At 43.2% G+C, this 18,286-nt stretch overlaps 2 protein-coding genes across 2 annotated transcripts; both read left to right on the top strand.

Annotated features, from left to right (window-relative positions):
* Positions 1 to 698: 698 nt before the first annotated feature.
* LOC146063070 (taste receptor type 2 member 125-like) lies at positions 699 to 1,637 on the top strand. The gene has a single exon (XM_083175084.1). The coding sequence runs from the start codon at positions 699 to 701 to the stop codon at positions 1,635 to 1,637; it is 939 nt and encodes a 312-aa protein (XP_083031210.1).
* A 10,431-nt stretch (positions 1,638 to 12,068) lies between these two features.
* Positions 12,069 to 13,007, top strand: LOC146063068 (taste receptor type 2 member 125-like). Its single transcript, XM_083175083.1, has one exon. It carries the CDS (start codon positions 12,069 to 12,071, stop codon positions 13,005 to 13,007), a length of 939 nt encoding a protein of 312 aa, XP_083031209.1.
* The last annotated feature ends 5,279 nt before the right edge of the window (positions 13,008 to 18,286 follow it).

The following is an 18,286-nucleotide window of genomic DNA, read 5'->3' as shown; positions in this document are numbered from 1 at the left end:
CTGTTAAGTGCACACAGCTGCTTCATGGAGAGATACCGTCATTGGGCAAGTTGGTTGACAATCATTAGGTCGACACAGTTAGGTCGACATGGGGATAGGTCAACATGGGTCTAGGTTGACATGGGTTTAGGTCGGCACAAGCATTAGGTTGACAGTGCCTAGATCAACAGTTAAAAGGTCGACATGAGGTTTTTCACTGTATTTTGAGCCGACAGGCGGTATTTCATGCCCTACCACCCACTAGGGCCAGAAGAATCGCGAGTGAAGCAAGGGGATGCGTTGCACTGGTAACTGTATCTGTGTCAACTGTGTCAGAGTACCTGGGCCCGGCGCAGGTGTCAGTGACCCTGTGTGGATGATAACACATCTGTAAATACAATTTTGTTATAGTTATAATGAAATCAATCATATATAGACTATGCTGACTTCAAATGTATTTCTAAAAACACTTTAACTACTGTATGGTTCTTTTAAAATATAGTTGCTCAATGTAACATGTTTTTCTGTAACCTTGTAATAACATCCTAAGAGGGACACTTAGTAAAATATAACCACAGCTTCATTATTTGTATAATCAGGAACAGCACCAGTGCTTTGCATTATCCTTTGCATTATACAGTGATATATAGAGACCGTCCTGTAACCCGGCAGTTACCTGTATCACCTGTCAGTGGGACTGATCACATCTATCACTGAGGATGAACAGCTCTATGGAGGAAGAGTATGATATACTGCAGCTGAGTTTTGCTGTGGCCGGAGGAATCGCCTGTATATCCGGACTAGTGATAAATGGATTTATTGTTGCTGTGACTGTCACCGATTGGTGGAAACAAGGATCTATAACTGCGACTGACCAAATTCTCACCACCCTCGGGATCACCCGGATTATCTATAAATGCTTCTACCTGTTGGATATTTGTTGTCAGTTATTCTTCAAAGAAATTTCTCAAAAATATGAGATAATTGCTGTTTGGTTTCTTTTAATGTTTTTCTATGCCGGCATTTGGTTATCAAACCTCCTGTCTGTTGTCTTCTGCCTGAAGATCTGCAACTTCCAGAATGTCTTCATCTTACGTCTGAGGATAATGATATTACAGAGAGTCGTCCGTCTGATCATTGCTTCTGTGCTGGTGCCCATTTCTTTTTTTTCAATATTTGCCATCATTTTTAACATATACATCTCTATATCGTCTTCTATTCTTACTGACATATATGAAATATACGATATGTTGTTTTTATTGCTAGACATTGTGCCGTTCCTCTTCTTCCTGATATCATCAGTGCTTCTTATCTTATACCTCTGCCACCACATGTATAGGATGCAACGTGACGGAACCGGAACAGGACAACTGGACACGTATCGCAAGACCATACATTTTACAACCATTTCATTGTTAAGCTACGTTGTTTATTTCATCACCAGTGTTATTAAGTGGAACTATGAGGAATCGCTTAGTACAATAGGAACCCTTTTTCTTATAAATTTTTTTCCAACTCTGCATTCTGCTTACCTGATCTATGCAACAACCAGGCTGAGGAACCGGTTCTCTGTGATGCACCAGTATGCAACCATCTGCTGGCTCAGATGCAGAGGCAGTTATCTGGAATCTGGTGATCCGGTGGAGGCAGTCAGCTAATAAATTATTGCAAATTGCCCATAAACACGAGGTGATTTTTCCTTATTTCTAAGTGATATGTCTAGATCGCTTAGAAATTAAGCACACATCACCCTGTGTGTACAGCCCATAGCTATGGCGATGCATGTTCCCGTGCGTCACCATCGTCTGACTAGATTTTGACTGCAATATGTATTAAACAGTCAGATATCTGCTCTATAGACCTAGAGAACTATTCATCCTATTGACTCAAGAAGAGCGGTTCTGCAATAGGACCCATACGCAGATGTCTTGCTTTGACACAATTCATGTTGTGAGGCCATAAGTCGGATTTCATTGTATTATGTGAAGATATAAACCATGTAACTCTCTCATACTGTACATAATACGATGTAGAATTACAATGTAAACACCCTGTAATAATCCTGGAAATCCTGCTAAATACCATCAGCCACAGATTCACGTTTCACTTCCTCTGGAAAGACTTGCATGGATTAATCATATTGGGGAGTTTATATTTTGCTCTTATACTTTTTCTCTGAGGAACAAAAGTTCTAGTTGTTTAATTAAGAAGGAAATAGAAACATTGAATACGGCAGTGCAGTACTCCGAACTTGTTTTTTATTGTCATCAACTATAAATCACTGTTTAGTTATGTTTTGCTTATTTCTCTGTAATTGGGCGCTGTGGATCCCTTGTGGCGCCATATATAAAAATAGCAATAATAATAACCGGGCAGTAAGTGATAGTGAGATTATTATCAAACTGTGGTGCAAGGTTGCCGGATTGAGAACAATAAGCTGAAGTATCGGATCATTTGACACTGAGTATCACCGGTATAACCCAGGATTGGTAAGTACACATTCGTATACTAAGCATTATTAGATGATAATAATATAAGAGAACAGTAACAATCTGGAGATGCAACTGTCCGGTGCTCACAGCTCAGGGGCATCTCTTGAGGGGGACCCCTTCATTGAGGGGGGTCCCCATTTCCCCAGGGTCCTGGCCTGGGCTGACTTCTCAGGGGGTTAATGCTTTGGTCTGGGGACTTGCATAAAAGGTATCCCTCGGCTGTGGCATTACCCTGCAGGCTTGTTGGGCCTAGTGCCGGTTGCCAAAATACAAGGGACCCCTACTACCCTACTATCCCATATAAACGGCAGCTAAATACCAATACGAATATGGCAGAATACGCCTGGCTACGCTATCGGCCAAACACGAGTCAGTAAATATGTCAGATTAGTAAATCTGCCGTACCAACAATTCGTATTTAGGGAAAAATACAACTGATGGCAGTCGTATTCAGTCATATTAAGAATACGACTAGGACTGAGTCGTATTGGTATTCTTAGTAAATATCCACCTGAATATTTTTATATGTTTATCATGATTGTTAGTTCAAACCCCGGAATATGTATAAGGTAATGAATTTATATAATTATGTGTCTGCATTTCTCAATTCCTAAGTGTCAAATTAATTCCAATTCTGCAAATAGAGTGAACATAAAAAAGTGTTTAGAAATATAATTACATTATTTATTAATATTTGTCCCTGGATAAAATTGGACATTTTATTTGTTGGGTATTGATTAATGCATGCTACCAGTATAAATCCGCTTTGGCTAAATGATTAATGGCTAATGTTGCTGTTTCTGTTATCTGAAAATAAATCATCTCATGTGTTTTATTGGTGTATAAAGTGGTGTAAAAAATATAAGTGAGGTGAGACATAATGGGGAAAATTTACTAAGGCAAATGCGGCTGCAAAAGGTGGCCGATATACGCCAATTTGTGTACTTTTCACAGGCATATTTATATTCCTAGTCAGGAATAAGAATGCACACACCATCGGAAGAATACGACTAGGAATCACCATTCAGTTGAATGATGATTCCTAATTTACTAACCGCCCGTATGTTATATATGGCCGGTAATTGACCCGAAAATATGCCTGGAAAATACTCAACAGGCATATTTGGGTGAAATCTGCCTGGATCAGTTAGATCAGTGCAGGCTTCTGTGTAAAAAAATAGTTAAAAATACAAAAAAAATACAAAAAAGGCGTGGTGGTCAAAGAGCCGGTTCTGGCTTTAAAAATTCATGGAACAAAACATGTAGGGGTTCCCTTAAATTTTTAAAATCAGCACCAGGCTCAAGGGCTGGTTCTGGTTCCAAAAATACTGGGGACAAAATGAGTAGGGGTCCCCCGTATTTTGAGAACCAGCACCGGGCCCAACCAGCCAGCAGGGTAATGTCACAGTCACGGAAACTATTTGTATTAGTTATATTACCTCCTGAATGGTCAGTCTGGGCAGGGGGAGTGCGGAACCCCCGATAAATGAGTCCCCCTCTCCAGGATTAGCCCTGCCTGGGCTGAAAAAAAAATAGAATTAACTATCAGGTTTAGCTATGAAAGTATGAGTTCAAGCAAGCCTCCCACGCATACTGGAACTTGAAGAACTACAAGTCCCAGCAGGAGGGGCATTAATGGGTACCAATGGGGAACCAATAGCCCAAAAAAACACAGTCACACCAGAACAATACAACACATACTGATACTTACCTACAGTACATTGACACAAAGGTAACGGTCCCCTCATCCAGTACAACATCCATATGGGGTACTTGTAGAAGGAGATTACACTTAGGAGCTCCTATGGCCTGGATCGCTCCTCATTATTTCATGTAGGCTTCCACGTACTTAGCAAAAAATAATCTCTAGTGCACCTGTACCCAGAACGGACTGGGAGTATGTAATGTGTACTGATAACTCGGCTCCTGATTGGCCTCTAGGCAGCCAAAAGCACTTTGGTTCTGCTGTGGAACTTAGAGTCCCAGCATGCCCATTAATACACTGCATGCTGGGAAGCTTGCTTGTACATGTAGTTCCACAGCAGAACCCAATACTTAATTCTATTTTTTTACACCAATGCTATCAGCCCCTCCCTGGGGCATCGGAGGCAGCCTCGGGATTTAGACCAGGTAGGGTTAATCCTGCCCAGGCTGGCCGGTCAGGGGGTGAATTATTTGGTCGGGGGAACGAATATAATTATTTTCTCCCGGCTGTGGCATTACCCTGCTGGCTGGTTGGGCCCGGTAATGATTCTCAAAATATGGGGGACCCCTACTCATTTTGTGACCCATATTTTGGGAAAGAGCCTTGAGCCTGGTGCTGGTTTCAAAAATTCAAGGGAACCCCTTCATGTTTATTCTGTAAATTGTAAAACCAGGACCGGCTCTTTGAGCCGGAGCTGGTTACGGGGCTGCCCTATTTATGAATTGTATTTCCCAAGAATACGGCCGATGGCGGTCGTATGGAGTAATACCCGGCATCGGCCATATTCAAGATTCTTTGTAAATTTGCACCAATGTATTTTACTGTGTAGCGTATTAATAATAGGTGTTGTATAGTGGTTTAATGTGATGTAGTGGTGTTTTAATACAAATAATATATTGATATATGGTGATTAGCTTATGAGAGTGCAGATTGGTGCAGTGAATCTAGGTGTCGTGACTTAAAAATTGATGAATTGAGGTGAAATAAAAATACGTAAGTGCAAATAATTGATAAGAAACATGTTAGGGACAATGACTGTTTAGGAATATATAAGATATATACTTCACATGGTATTACTGCAACCTGGGGAGAATGCTCCACGTAATATTAATGTAGCCTAGAGGAAAATTATAAGAGTCAATTTAAAAACATTCTTATTCACTTACTGTAAGATGATGTTCAACTCTCTGACTAGGAATACGAGAAAGAAAGAAATGAATCTCAAATTCCTTAAAATTGAAAATGATATATATACATATATACAGAATAAACCCTTTCCCTGCGCTATATGTAAATATGGGCAGCACCTCTATAAGTCCCTACAAATTATCAGAGAGATAATAAGAGAGCGCACTAGTGATACTATATTAACTAATAATCAATTTATTCATAAGATGCACAATTAGTGATCACAGAAATGATAAAAAAACAAATCTTTAAAAGGTTCCATAAAACCAATAGACAGGTCAATGATATCCTCTCTGGGACAATAATGATTTATAAATTAGCACAAGAGCCTTTTCCTTATAATACTTCTTGCGTTAATTAGCCAGCTCCATGTGTCCACAACTTTTTATCAGCACAGTTAGATAGTGACACTCCACAAGAAGGGATAGGTCGACTATTCAACTGTCTTATTTGTAGTGATTACCCGGTCAGTGTAGCCGGAGGTTGCGCCTGTATGTGTCTAGATGTTAGCGCTTCACAGAGGGAAAAGCCGGCTGTTTTAACTCCTTACCGAACCTCAGTCGGGAGCTGCGGCAGGTGGAGGTTGCCGTTCAGATCACAGCTCACAGATGGTAGCCGGCTTATTGCCATAGGCAAATCTAGGGGGTGGTCCGGGGGTGCACCGGACCACCCATAAGCCATTTTATAGCTGAGGGATGTGGCTTTCCAACGAGCCCAGCCCCGTGTTTCAAGCCCCTTGGGAACTGGAGATACTGCCAGGCAAACCTGGAACATTTTTCCTATAGGATAACATGGGACCCGCTAATTCTGACCCCCACCCAGTTCAATGGCTGCCAGCTCCCCCTTCAGCATCACTGAAGCTCGAGGTAGATCTCAGTCGAACCCAAATCGCTGGGCCTTCAATATGATACCAGGCTGGATCCATATGGGTTAATTGGTTCCAGTGATATTGAGGTTAAACCGTTTTATTTCATTTCTTAAATGTAATTTCATGACTGTTTAAACAGTCCAGTTTCACGGGACCAAAATCATTCGAAGCCAACTCAAAAGGTCTTCAATATGATACTGGTCTCATGTATATGGGTCAGTTGGTTCCGAAGATATAGCTGGTTGGTTAAGAGGGTGGTTGTCTCTCCCCCTCACACCAGAAAATGCAGGGACTAGGCTGGTGTATAAGGGGTCAGCCTGGGAATGTCCCTGCATGATCCTGGGACCATATTCCTGGGTAAATCCCTGCATTTTCTGTTGTGAAAGGGGTATTATTTCAAATAGCTGTGACCTGCAGTGCTCTGAATACAGCCGGGCAGCCTCCGCTCCAATTCTTCTCCCCGCTTTCACCTCAGCCCACCCCCCTTTAATCATGTGGTGCCGGCGCCCGGCGTGCTCCCCTGATGTCACGCTGTTGTTGTAGAGGGGACACCAGGAGAGGAGTGGGAGCGTGCTCTGCGCTGCGCTCTGTTCCTTTCCCCATAGAAGTAGCTGCACCGCTCTCCATCTCTCCCTGCAGCAGCAGCAAAGGCTCATATAAAAATCAACAGTAAGCAGCACTTTTGGGGGCATTGCTTAAGGGACGCTACAAGTGGCAGTATGTGGGAGCATTACACATAATGTGTGGCTTAATGTCTTAGGGGCATTACGGTGTGCAGCATCATGTGTAAGGGGCATTATGTGTGCAGCATCATGTGTAAGGGGCATTATGTGTGCAGCATCATGTGTAAGGGGCATTATGTGTGCAGCATCATGTGTAAGGGGCATTATGTGTGCAGCATCATGTGTAATGGGTACTAAGGTGCGCGGCATCATGTGTAATGGGTACTATGGTGTGTGGCATCATGTGTAATGGGTACTATGGTGTGCGGCATCATGTGTAATGGGTACTATGGTGTGCGGCATCATGTGTAATGGGTACTATGGTGCCATCAAGCAAGAACCCCCTAGCAATGAGCATGTAGGTAAGAGGCACTTATGTGGCAAATATGTAATGGGCATTACGGTTTGTTATATAGTATGTAATGGGCATCATGATGTGTGGCACAATGTGTAATGGGCATTATGGTGTGTGGCCTTATGTGTAATTGGCATTACGGAGTGTGGCTTTATGTGTAATGGGTATTACGGAGTTTGCTAAAATGTGTAATGGGCATTACTGTGTATGGTCTAAAGTGTAATACCACACCTCTTTTTGTGATGCCACGCCTCCTTCCCATGAGGCCATGCCCCCTTTTTGACGCGTGGCTATGCCGCGCAAAGGTCCCCCTGCTATTGTGTCTTGATCTGGGACCACCCATTATCATAATTCTAGATTCTCCTATGCATATTGCGTCCTCAAGCCACTCGCACACACACATGCGAGCGACACGCGTATGTAGACAGACACTGGTGGTTTGTGCATGGGCTGGCGCTCGGGACCCCCCTGTTAAGACCGTTGCCTTTTCTTTTCAGGACATTATCTCAGCAGCAATATTCTACATCCCCGCTCACAAGCAGGCAAGCGCACTTCAGCAGGATGGACGCACGCTGCTGCCGAGAGCATTAACTCTCTGGCAGCAGTTACCAAAATTCCTGCATACAAGCAGGCAACCGCACACAGACACATGCTGACGCCAAGTGCTGCAGTAGGAACACGATGCCCTTATTCCCCACACCTATTCAACATGGGCAGGATCACCCTTGTGCCATACCTGTATATCCGCCTATGTAGCTGCAGTATATCTTTGCACCCACGTAACATTATATCCGCTGTATAGATTTAAGGTTACTCATATTGTCAAACAAAAATGCTGCAATAAGTACCTCTGAGAGTACATGAAAATTTTGCCTAACACAAAATTGTGGTTTATTCTTCAGGGCTGCCATTTATCTTTCCAGAATCTAATGCTGAGGACTTTTTGAAAAGGCTGGGAATCCCCCAGTGAAATGCTTTAGACTGTTCACCCCAATACCTGTGGCAACTTATGGTACCATCTATTGGACCCTTCTCATTGAGAAACCTGAACCAGGACATTTTTTTTCCTGTGGATGACCTTCCAAGGACATTACTCAGCTGTCACCACTCCAAAGGGCAATGCGGCAGTCACATTCGAGCTGGACTCCCATTAATCGTGACTGGTTTTCAAGACTTTCCTGTGAACTTTACCTCCCTCAACACCTACAAGTCCAATATAGGAACAGGTTCTGATATGAAGGAGAGAAAAAGTAAGGGGTGACTATTCCCATACCTATGAATAAGCCACGCCAATGAATTTTCAATGTTTACATTACATTTTTTATTTTTGTTTTATTATTTTTCTTGCTTAATCACTAAATAAATGCATATTCATTTTTATTAACACGCTGTGTGATGATTGATCATTCCTCCGCAGCAAAGTATCTTTGTTGGTTTTGGTAACTGTTCTTGGCTGGTGGGAATATAAGTAATTCTGTTTTGGAAATATTGAGTTTGAGGTGGAGAAGACATCCAAGATGAGACGGCAGAGAGACATTCAGAGGCTGTCTATTTGGTAAGTCCCAGGCCCCACAATTTCTAGTGGCAGCCCTGGGCAAGGCCAAGCACAGCAGAGCAGCCTGAGCTCAGGCAACGGGATGCAGTTAAGATCCCGGCGGTCGGGATCCCGGCGTTCAGAATCCCGACGCCGGAATCCCGACCGCCGAAATGCCGACACTTTCTCCCTCCTGGGGTGTCCACAACACCCCTGGAGGGAGAATAAATTAGTGTGCCGAGCGTAGCGAGGCACCGGGCCCGCTGCATGGCGAGCGCAGCGAGCCCGCAAGGGGGGGCGATCCACGTCCCCCCCTTGTCGGCATTTCGGCTGTCGGGATTCCGGCGTCGGGATTCTGAACGCCTGGATCCTGACCGCCGGGATTCAATACTGAATCCCAGGCAACAATCAAGTTCATCACAGCTGAGGCACGCACATGCACTACGGGATGCACCACCAGCCTCCGCCCCTTACCGCCCCCTTCTGCCAGCTACCATAGCGTAATCGCATATGCTCTAAAATATGCGATTAGTATTGAAAAAAGGGCAGCTCGTGTGATAAGAGCTGCCCTCTGCGAAGCAACCGGGGGAGGGTGAGCGGGTCTCCGGTGACTCTCCCCATCCTCCTATCCCGGCTTCTGCTGACTGCTGCTTCAGGGCTACGCTTCGTCCTCCCTGCACGCGGAAGGGGATGTAACATACTAGGCGGGGGCGTTCTGGCAAGCCCCGGCGCTGGCTGAGAGGCGCTCCATCTGTACAATTGGAGATATTTCAGCCCTGAACATACAGGAAGCAGGTAACGTGAACATGTAAAGTGTGATTTGCATGCGTATATTTACTCCATGGCCTCTCAATGAGGCATGGCCATCAACCATCTGTGATTGGTCTATGACCAATGTTGAATACTTCTGCCATCGATGGGGAAACCCAAATGATTTCCCAATATCGATGATGTAAAAGCAACAAGGTTTTTTGGTACTTATGTAGTATCTGGGCTGCCGATTTTTTGATTGTATGCCTTAAGTTAAGGCATACAATCAGATGCGATGCGATGCGATATCGCATCGCATCGCATCGCATGCGACCATCGGATGCGATGACCCGATTTTTCCATAGGAATCAATGTTAAAATGGACTGAGTCCATTTTAACATGGAATTCAATGGGAAAAAGGGGTCCTTTTCATACCCCTACTATCCAAGTGGGCATGGAGCGTGGCGAGCGAAGCGAGCCCCGCGAGGGGCCGGTATTCTGTGTCCCCTCGCGGGGCTCGCTACGCTCGCCACGCTTCGGGCTCGGTGGCTCGCTACGCTCGCCACAGGTTTATATCCAACTCCATGCCCACTTGGATAGTAGGGGTATGAAAAGGACCCCTTTTTCCCATTGAATTCCATGTTAAAATGGACTCAGTCCATTTTAACATTGATTCCTATGGAAAAATCGGGTCATCGCATCGCATCGCATCGCATCGCATCGATGGTCGCATGCGATGCGATGCGATGTGCCCGTTTCGACCCGATTTAGAAATCGGCAGCCCAGATACTACATAAGTACCGGTTTTTTAAATTCTCCAATTATAAAGAGCATGCAGCCGAAGGGGAGAGAAATCATCCGATGGTCACCGACCAACAAATCATTTCTCTCCCCTTTGGAGATAAAAGTTAGTCTAAACTGACTTTTATTTCCCTCGGAGTCCGCCGAAGAGGGGGCGGGAGCTAATGTCATGTGATGTGGGCTGCAGTAGCACTCTTATATGTGATACACCACACAGTATTACCCTTATACATGTTACACCAAACAGTATTACCCTTATAACAGTATTACCCTTATACATGTTACACCAAACAGTATTACCCTTATAACAGTATTACCCTTATACATGTTACACCAAACAGTATTACCCTTATAACAGTATTACCCTTATACAGCTTTTGCTGGTAATTCCCTAGGTAGCACTGCCCCAGCGGAGGGGGCTTTAGTGCATATAAAAATGTGTTAAAATCCCCAAAACTGGATTTTTACTGCATTTTCACTTTAGTGCATCCCTCCCATCATGTGTGTTATCCACACTAATAAAACAACTGAAACAAACAAAACTACAAATACCACTTTCAGACATGCGAGCTGGCAACCACCCGGAACTTAAAAGTGTTGTGTCATCTTGTTGGGTGCAGTCTGACCCCTTTTCACCCCGAGCAGCAAATTTGCCGAATTACACAGATATTTCTTCAGTGTGAAAGGGTCAACACAGGTCTCAAATCCAGGGTTGGCAACCCGAGATTTAACCCAGGTTGACCCTTTCACAGTGAACAATCTACCAGGTAGAACTGCTTCACCCCATAATTTGATGTTCAGTTTGAAAGGGGTATTAGACTGTGTTTATCAATTTTCTGTGTTACATTTATGCGCTGTGTTAGTAGCAGCCTCCTCTCTTCCTGCCTGTGTATGAGGTGGGAGGAGTGAGCAAACCAAAGCCCCCTCCCTTGCCAAGGGTCCTGACCACCCATTGGTTCTTACCAGGCACCCTCCCTGTTAAGTGCACACAGCTGCTTCATGGAGAGATACCGTCATTGGGCAAGTTGGTTGACAATCATTAGGTCGACACAGTTAGGTCGACATGGGGATAGGTCAACATGGGTCTAGGTTGACATGGGTTTAGGTCGGCACAAGCATTAGGTTGACAGTGCCTAGATCAACAGTTAAAAGGTCGACATGAGGTTTTTCACTGTATTTTGAGCCGACAGGCGGTATTTCATGCCCTACCACCCACTAGGGCCAGAAGAATCGCGAGTGAAGCAAGGGGATGCGTTGCACTGGGTACTGTATCTGTGTCAACTGTGTCAGAGTACCTGGGCCCGACGCAGGTGTCAGTGACCCTGTGTGGATGATAACACATCTGTAAATACAATTTTGTTATAGTTATAATGAAATCAATCATATATAGACTATGCTGACTTCAAATGTATTTCTAAAAACACTTTAACTACTGTATGGTTCTTTTAAAATATAGTTGCTCAATGTAACATGTTTTTCTGTAACCTTGTAATAACATCCTAAGAGGGACACTTAGTAAAATATAACCACAGCTTCATTATTTGTATAATCAGGAACAGCACCAGTGCTTTGCATTATCCTTTGCTTTATACAGTGATATATAGAGACCGTCCTGTAACCCGGCAGTTACCTGTATCACCTGTCAGTGGGACTGATCACATCTATCACTGAGGATGAACAGCTCTATGGAGGAAGAGTATGATATACTGCAGCTGAGTTTTGCTGTGGCCGGAGGAATCGCCTGTATATCCGGACTAGTGATAAATGGATTTATTGTTGCTGTGACTGTCACCGATTGGTGGAAACAAGGATCTATAACTGCGACTGACCAAATTCTCACCACCCTCGGGATCACCCGGATTATCTATAAATGCTTCTACCTGTTGGATATTTGTTGTCAGTTATTCTTCAAAGAAATTTCTCAAAAATATGAGATAATTGCTGTTTGGTTTCTTTTAATGTTTTTCTATGCCGGCATTTGGTTATCAAACCTCCTGTCTGTTGTCTTCTGCCTGAAGATCTGCAACTTCCAGAATGTCTTCATCTTACGTCTGAGGATAATGATATTACAGAGAGTCGTCCGTCTGATCATTGCTTCTGTGCTGGTGCCCATTTCTTTTTTTTCAATATTTGCCATCATTTTTAACATATACATCTCTATATCGTCTTCTATTCTTACTGACATATATGAAATATACGATATGTTGTTTTTATTGCTAGACATTGTGCCGTTCCTCTTCTTCCTGATATCATCAGTGCTTCTTATCTTATACCTCTGCCACCACATGTATAGGATGCAACGTGACGGAACCGGAACAGGACAACTGGACACGTATCGCAAGACCATACATTTTACAACCATTTCATTGTTAAGCTACGTTGTTTATTTCATCACCAGTGTTATTAAGTGGAACTATGAGGAATCGCTTAGTACAATAGGAACCCTTTTTCTTATAAATTTTTTTCCAACTCTGCATTCTGCTTACCTGATCTATGCAACAACCAGGCTGAGGAACCGGTTCTCTGTGATGCACCAGTATGCAACCATCTGCTGGCTCAGATGCAGAGGCAGTTATCTGGAATCTGGTGATCCGGTGGAGGCAGTCAGCTAATAAATTATTGCAAATTGCCCATAAACACGAGGTGATTTTTCCTTATTTCTAAGTGATATGTCTAGATCGCTTAGAAATTAAGCACACATCACCCTGTGTGTACAGCCCATAGCTATGGCGATGCATGTTCCCGTGCGTCACCATCGTCTGACTAGATTTTGACTGCAATATGTATTAAACAGTCAGATATCTGCTCTATAGACCTAGAGAACTATTCATCCTATTGACTCAAGAAGAGCGGTTCTGCAATAGGACCCATACGCAGATGTCTTGCTTTGACACAATTCATGTTGTGAGGCCAAAAGTCGGATTTCATTGTATTATGTGAAGATATAAACCATGTAACTCTCTCATACTGTACATAATACGATGTAGAATTACAATGTAAACACCCTGTAATAATCCTGGAAATCCTGCTAAATACCATCAGCCACAGATTCACGTTTCACTTCCTCTGGAAAGACTTGCATGGATTAATCATATTGGGGAGTTTATATTTTGCTCTTATACTTTTTCTCTGAGGAACAAAAGTTCTAGTTGTTTAATTAAGAAGGAAATAGAAACATTGAATACGGCAGTGCAGTACTCCGAACTTGTTTTTTATTGTCATCAACTATAAATCACTGTTTAGTTATGTTTTGCTTATTTCTCTGTAATTGGGCGCTGTGGATCCCTTGTGGCGCCATATATAAAAATAGCAATAATAATAACCGGGCAGTAAGTGATAGTGAGATTATTATCAAACTGTGGTGCAAGGTTGCCGGATTGAGAACAATAAGCTGAAGTATCGGATCATTTGACACTGAGTATCACCGGTATAACCCAGGATTGGTAAGTACACATTCGTATACTAAGCATTATTAGATGATAATAATATAAGAGAACAGTAACAATCTGGAGATGCAACTGTCCGGTGCTCACAGCTCAGGGGCATCTCTTGAGGGGGACCCCTTCATTGAGGGGGGTCCCCATTTCCCCAGGGTCCTGGCCTGGGCTGACTTCTCAGGGGGTTAATGCTTTGGTCTGGGGACTTGCATAAAAGGTATCCCTCGGCTGTGGCATTACCCTGCAGGCTTGTTGGGCCTAGTGCCGGTTGCCAAAATACAAGGGACCCCTACTACCCTACTATCCCATATAAACGGCAGCTAAATACCAATACGAATATGGCAGAATACGCCTGGCTACGCTATCGGCCAAACACGAGTCAGTAAATATGTCAGATTAGTAAATCTGCCGTACCAACAATTCGTATTTAGGGAAAAATACAACTGATGGCAGTCGTATTCAGTCATATTAAGAATACGACTAGGACTGAGTCGTATTGGTATTCTTAGTAAATATCCACCTGAATATTTTTATATGTTTATCATGATTGTTAGTTCAAACCCCGGAATATGTATTAGGTAATGAATTTATATAATTATGTGTCTGCATTTCTCAATTCCTAAGTGTCAAATTAATTCCAATTCTGCGAATAGAGTGAACATAAAAAAGTGTTTAGAAATATAATTACATTATTTATTAATATTTGTCCCTGGATAAAATTGGACATTTTATTTGTTGGGTATTGATTAATGCATGCTACCAGTATAAATCCGCTTTGGCTAAATGATTAATGGCTAATGTTGCTGTTTCTGTTATCTGAAAATAAATCATCTCATGTGTTTTATTGGTGTATAAAGTGGTGTAAAAAATATAAGTGAGGTGAGACATAATGGGGAAAATTTACTAAGGCAAATGCGGCTGCAAAAGGTGGCCGATATACGCCAATTTGTGTACTTTTCACAGGCATATTTATATTCCTAGTCAGGAATAAGAATGCACACACCATCGGAAGAATACGACTAGGAATCACCATTCAGTTGAATGATGATTCCTAATTTACTAACCGCCCGTATGTTATATATGGCCGGTAATTGACCCGAAAATATGCCTGGAAAATACTCAACAGGCATATTTGGGTGAAATCTGCCTGGATCAGTTAGATCAGTGCAGGCTTCTGTGTAAAAAAATAGTTAAAAATACAAAAAAAATACAAAAAAGGCGTGGTGGTCAAAGAGCCGGTTCTGGCTTTAAAAATTCATGGAACAAAACATGTAGGGGTTCCCTTAAATTTTTAAAATCAGCACCAGGCTCAAGGGCTGGTTCTGGTTCCAAAAATACTGGGGACAAAATGAGTAGGGGTCCCCCGTATTTTGAGAACCAGCACCGGGCCCAACCAGCCAGCAGGGTAATGTCACAGTCACGGAAACTATTTGTATTAGTTATATTACCTCCTGAATGGTCAGTCTGGGCAGGGGGAGTGCGGAACCCCCGATAAATGAGTCCCCCTCTCCAGGATTAGCCCTGCCTGGGCTGAAAAAAAAATAGAATTAACTATCAGGTTTAGCTATGAAAGTATGAGTTCAAGCAAGCCTCCCACGCATACTGGAACTTGAAGAACTACAAGTCCCAGCAGGAGGGGCATTAATGGGTACCAATGGGGAACCAATAGCCCAAAAAAACACAGTCACACCAGAACAATACAACACATACTGATACTTACCTACAGTACATTGACACAAAGGTAACGGTCCCCTCATCCAGTACAACATCCATATGGGGTACTTGTAGAAGGAGATTACACTTAGGAGCTCCTATGGCCTGGATCGCTCCTCATTATTTCATGTAGGCTTCCACGTACTTAGCAAAAAATAATCTCTAGTGCACCTGTACCCAGAACGGACTGGGAGTATGTAATGTGTACTGATAACTCGGCTCCTGATTGGCCTCTAGGCAGCCAAAAGCACTTTGGTTCTGCTGTGGAACTTAGAGTCCCAGCATGCCCATTAATACACTGCATGCTGGGAAGCTTGCTTGTACATGTAGTTCCACAGCAGAACCCAATACTTAATTCTATTTTTTTACACCAATGCTATCAGCCCCTCCCTGGGGCATCGGAGGCAGCCTCGGGATTTAGACCAGGTAGGGTTAATCCTGCCCAGGCTGGCCGGTCAGGGGGTGAATTATTTGGTCGGGGGAACGAATATAATTATTTTCTCCCGGCTGTGGCATTACCCTGCTGGCTGGTTGGGCCCGGTAATGATTCTCAAAATATGGGGGACCCCTACTCATTTTGTGACCCATATTTTGGGAAAGAGCCTTGAGCCTGGTGCTGGTTTCAAAAATTCAAGGGAACCCCTTCATGTTTATTCTGTAAATTGTAAAACCAGGACCGGCTCTTTGAGCCGGAGCTGGTTACGGGGCTGCCCTATTTATGAATTGTATTTCCCAAGAATACGGCCGATGGCGGTCGTATGGAGTAATACCCGGCATCGGCCATATTCAAGATTCTTTGTAAATTTGCACCAATGTATTTTACTGTGTAGCGTATTAATAATAGGTGTTGTATAGTGGTTTAATGTGATGTAGTGGTGTTTTAATACAAATAATATATTGATATATGGTGATTAGCTTATGAGAGTGCAGATTGGTGCAGTGAATCTAGGTGTCGTGACTTAAAAATTGATGAATTGAGGTGAAATAAAAATACGTAAGTGCAAATAATTGATAAGAAACATGTTAGGGACAATGACTGTTTAGGAATATATAAGATATATACTTCACATGGTATTACTGCAACCTGGGGAGAATGCTCCACGTAATATTAATGTAGCCTAGAGGAAAATTATAAGAGTCAATTTAAAAACATTCTTATTCACTTACTGTAAGATGATGTTCAACTCTCTGACTAGGAATACGAGAAAGAAAGAAATGAATCTCAAATTCCTTAAAATTGAAAATGATATATATACATATATACAGAATAAACCCTTTCCCTGCGCTATATGTAAATATGGGCAGCACCTCTATAAGTCCCTACAAATTATCAGAGAGATAATAAGAGAGCGCACTAGTGATACTATATTAACTAATAATCAATTTATTCATAAGATGCACAATTAGTGATCACAGAAATGATAAAAAAACAAATCTTTAAAAGGTTCCATAAAACCAATAGACAGGTCAATGATATCCTCTCTGGGACAATAATGATTTATAAATTAGCACAAGAGCCTTTTCCTTATAATACTTCTTGCGTTAATTAGCCAGCTCCATGTGTCCACAACTTTTTATCAGCACAGTTAGATAGTGACACTCCACAAGAAGGGATAGGTCGACTATTCAACTGTCTTATTTGTAGTGATTACCCGGTCAGTGTAGCCGGAGGTTGCGCCTGTATGTGTCTAGATGTTAGCGCTTCACAGAGGGAAAAGCCGGCTGTTTTAACTCCTTACCGAACCTCAGTCGGGAGCTGCGGCAGGTGGAGGTTGCCGTTCAGATCACAGCTCACAGATGGTAGCCGGCTTATTGCCATAGGCAAATCTAGGGGGTGGTCCGGGGGTGCACCGGACCACCCATAAGCCATTTTATAGCTGAGGGATGTGGCTTTCCAACGAGCCCAGCCCCGTGTTTCAAGCCCCTTGGGAACTGGAGATACTGCCAGGCAAACCTGGAACATTTTTCCTATAGGATAACATGGGACCCGCTAATTCTGACCCCCACCCAGTTCAATGGCTGCCAGCTCCCCCTTCAGCATCACTGAAGCTCGAGGTAGATCTCAGTCGAACCCAAATCGCTGGGCCTTCAATATGATACCAGGCTGGATCCATATGGGTTAATTGGTTCCAGTGATATTGAGGTTAAACCGTTTTATTTCATTTCTTAAATGTAATTTCATGACTGTTTAAACAGTCCAGTTTCACGGGACCAAAATCATTCGAAGCCAACTCAAAAGGTCTTCAATATGATACTGGTCTCATGTATATGGGTCAGTTGGTTCCGAAGATATAGCTGGTTGGTTAAGAGGGTGGTTGTCTCTCCCCCTCACACCAGAAAATGCAGGGACTAGGCTGGTGTATAAGGGGTCAGCCTGGGAATGTCCCTGCATGATCCTGGGACCATATTCCTGGGTAAATCCCTGCATTTTCTGTTGTGAAAGGGGTATTATTTCAAATAGCTGTGACCTGCAGTGCTCTGAATACAGCCGGGCAGCCTCCGCTCCAATTCTTCTCCCCGCTTTCACCTCAGCCCACCCCCCTTTAATCATGTGGTGCCGGCGCCCGGCGTGCTCCCCTGATGTCACGCTGTTGTTGTAGAGGGGACACCAGGAGAGGAGTGGGAGCGTGCTCTGCGCTGCGCTCTGTTCCTTTCCCCATAGAAGTAGCTGCACCGCTCTCCATCTCTCCCTGCAGCAGCAGCAAAGGCTCATATAAAAATCAACAGTAAGCAGCACTTTT

Source organism: Crinia signifera, chromosome 3, assembly GCF_055691185.1.
Source record: "Crinia signifera chromosome 3, ASM5569118v1, whole genome shotgun sequence".
NCBI lineage: Eukaryota > Metazoa > Chordata > Amphibia > Anura > Myobatrachidae > Crinia > Crinia signifera.
This window is presented reverse-complemented; position numbering and strand designations above follow the sequence as displayed.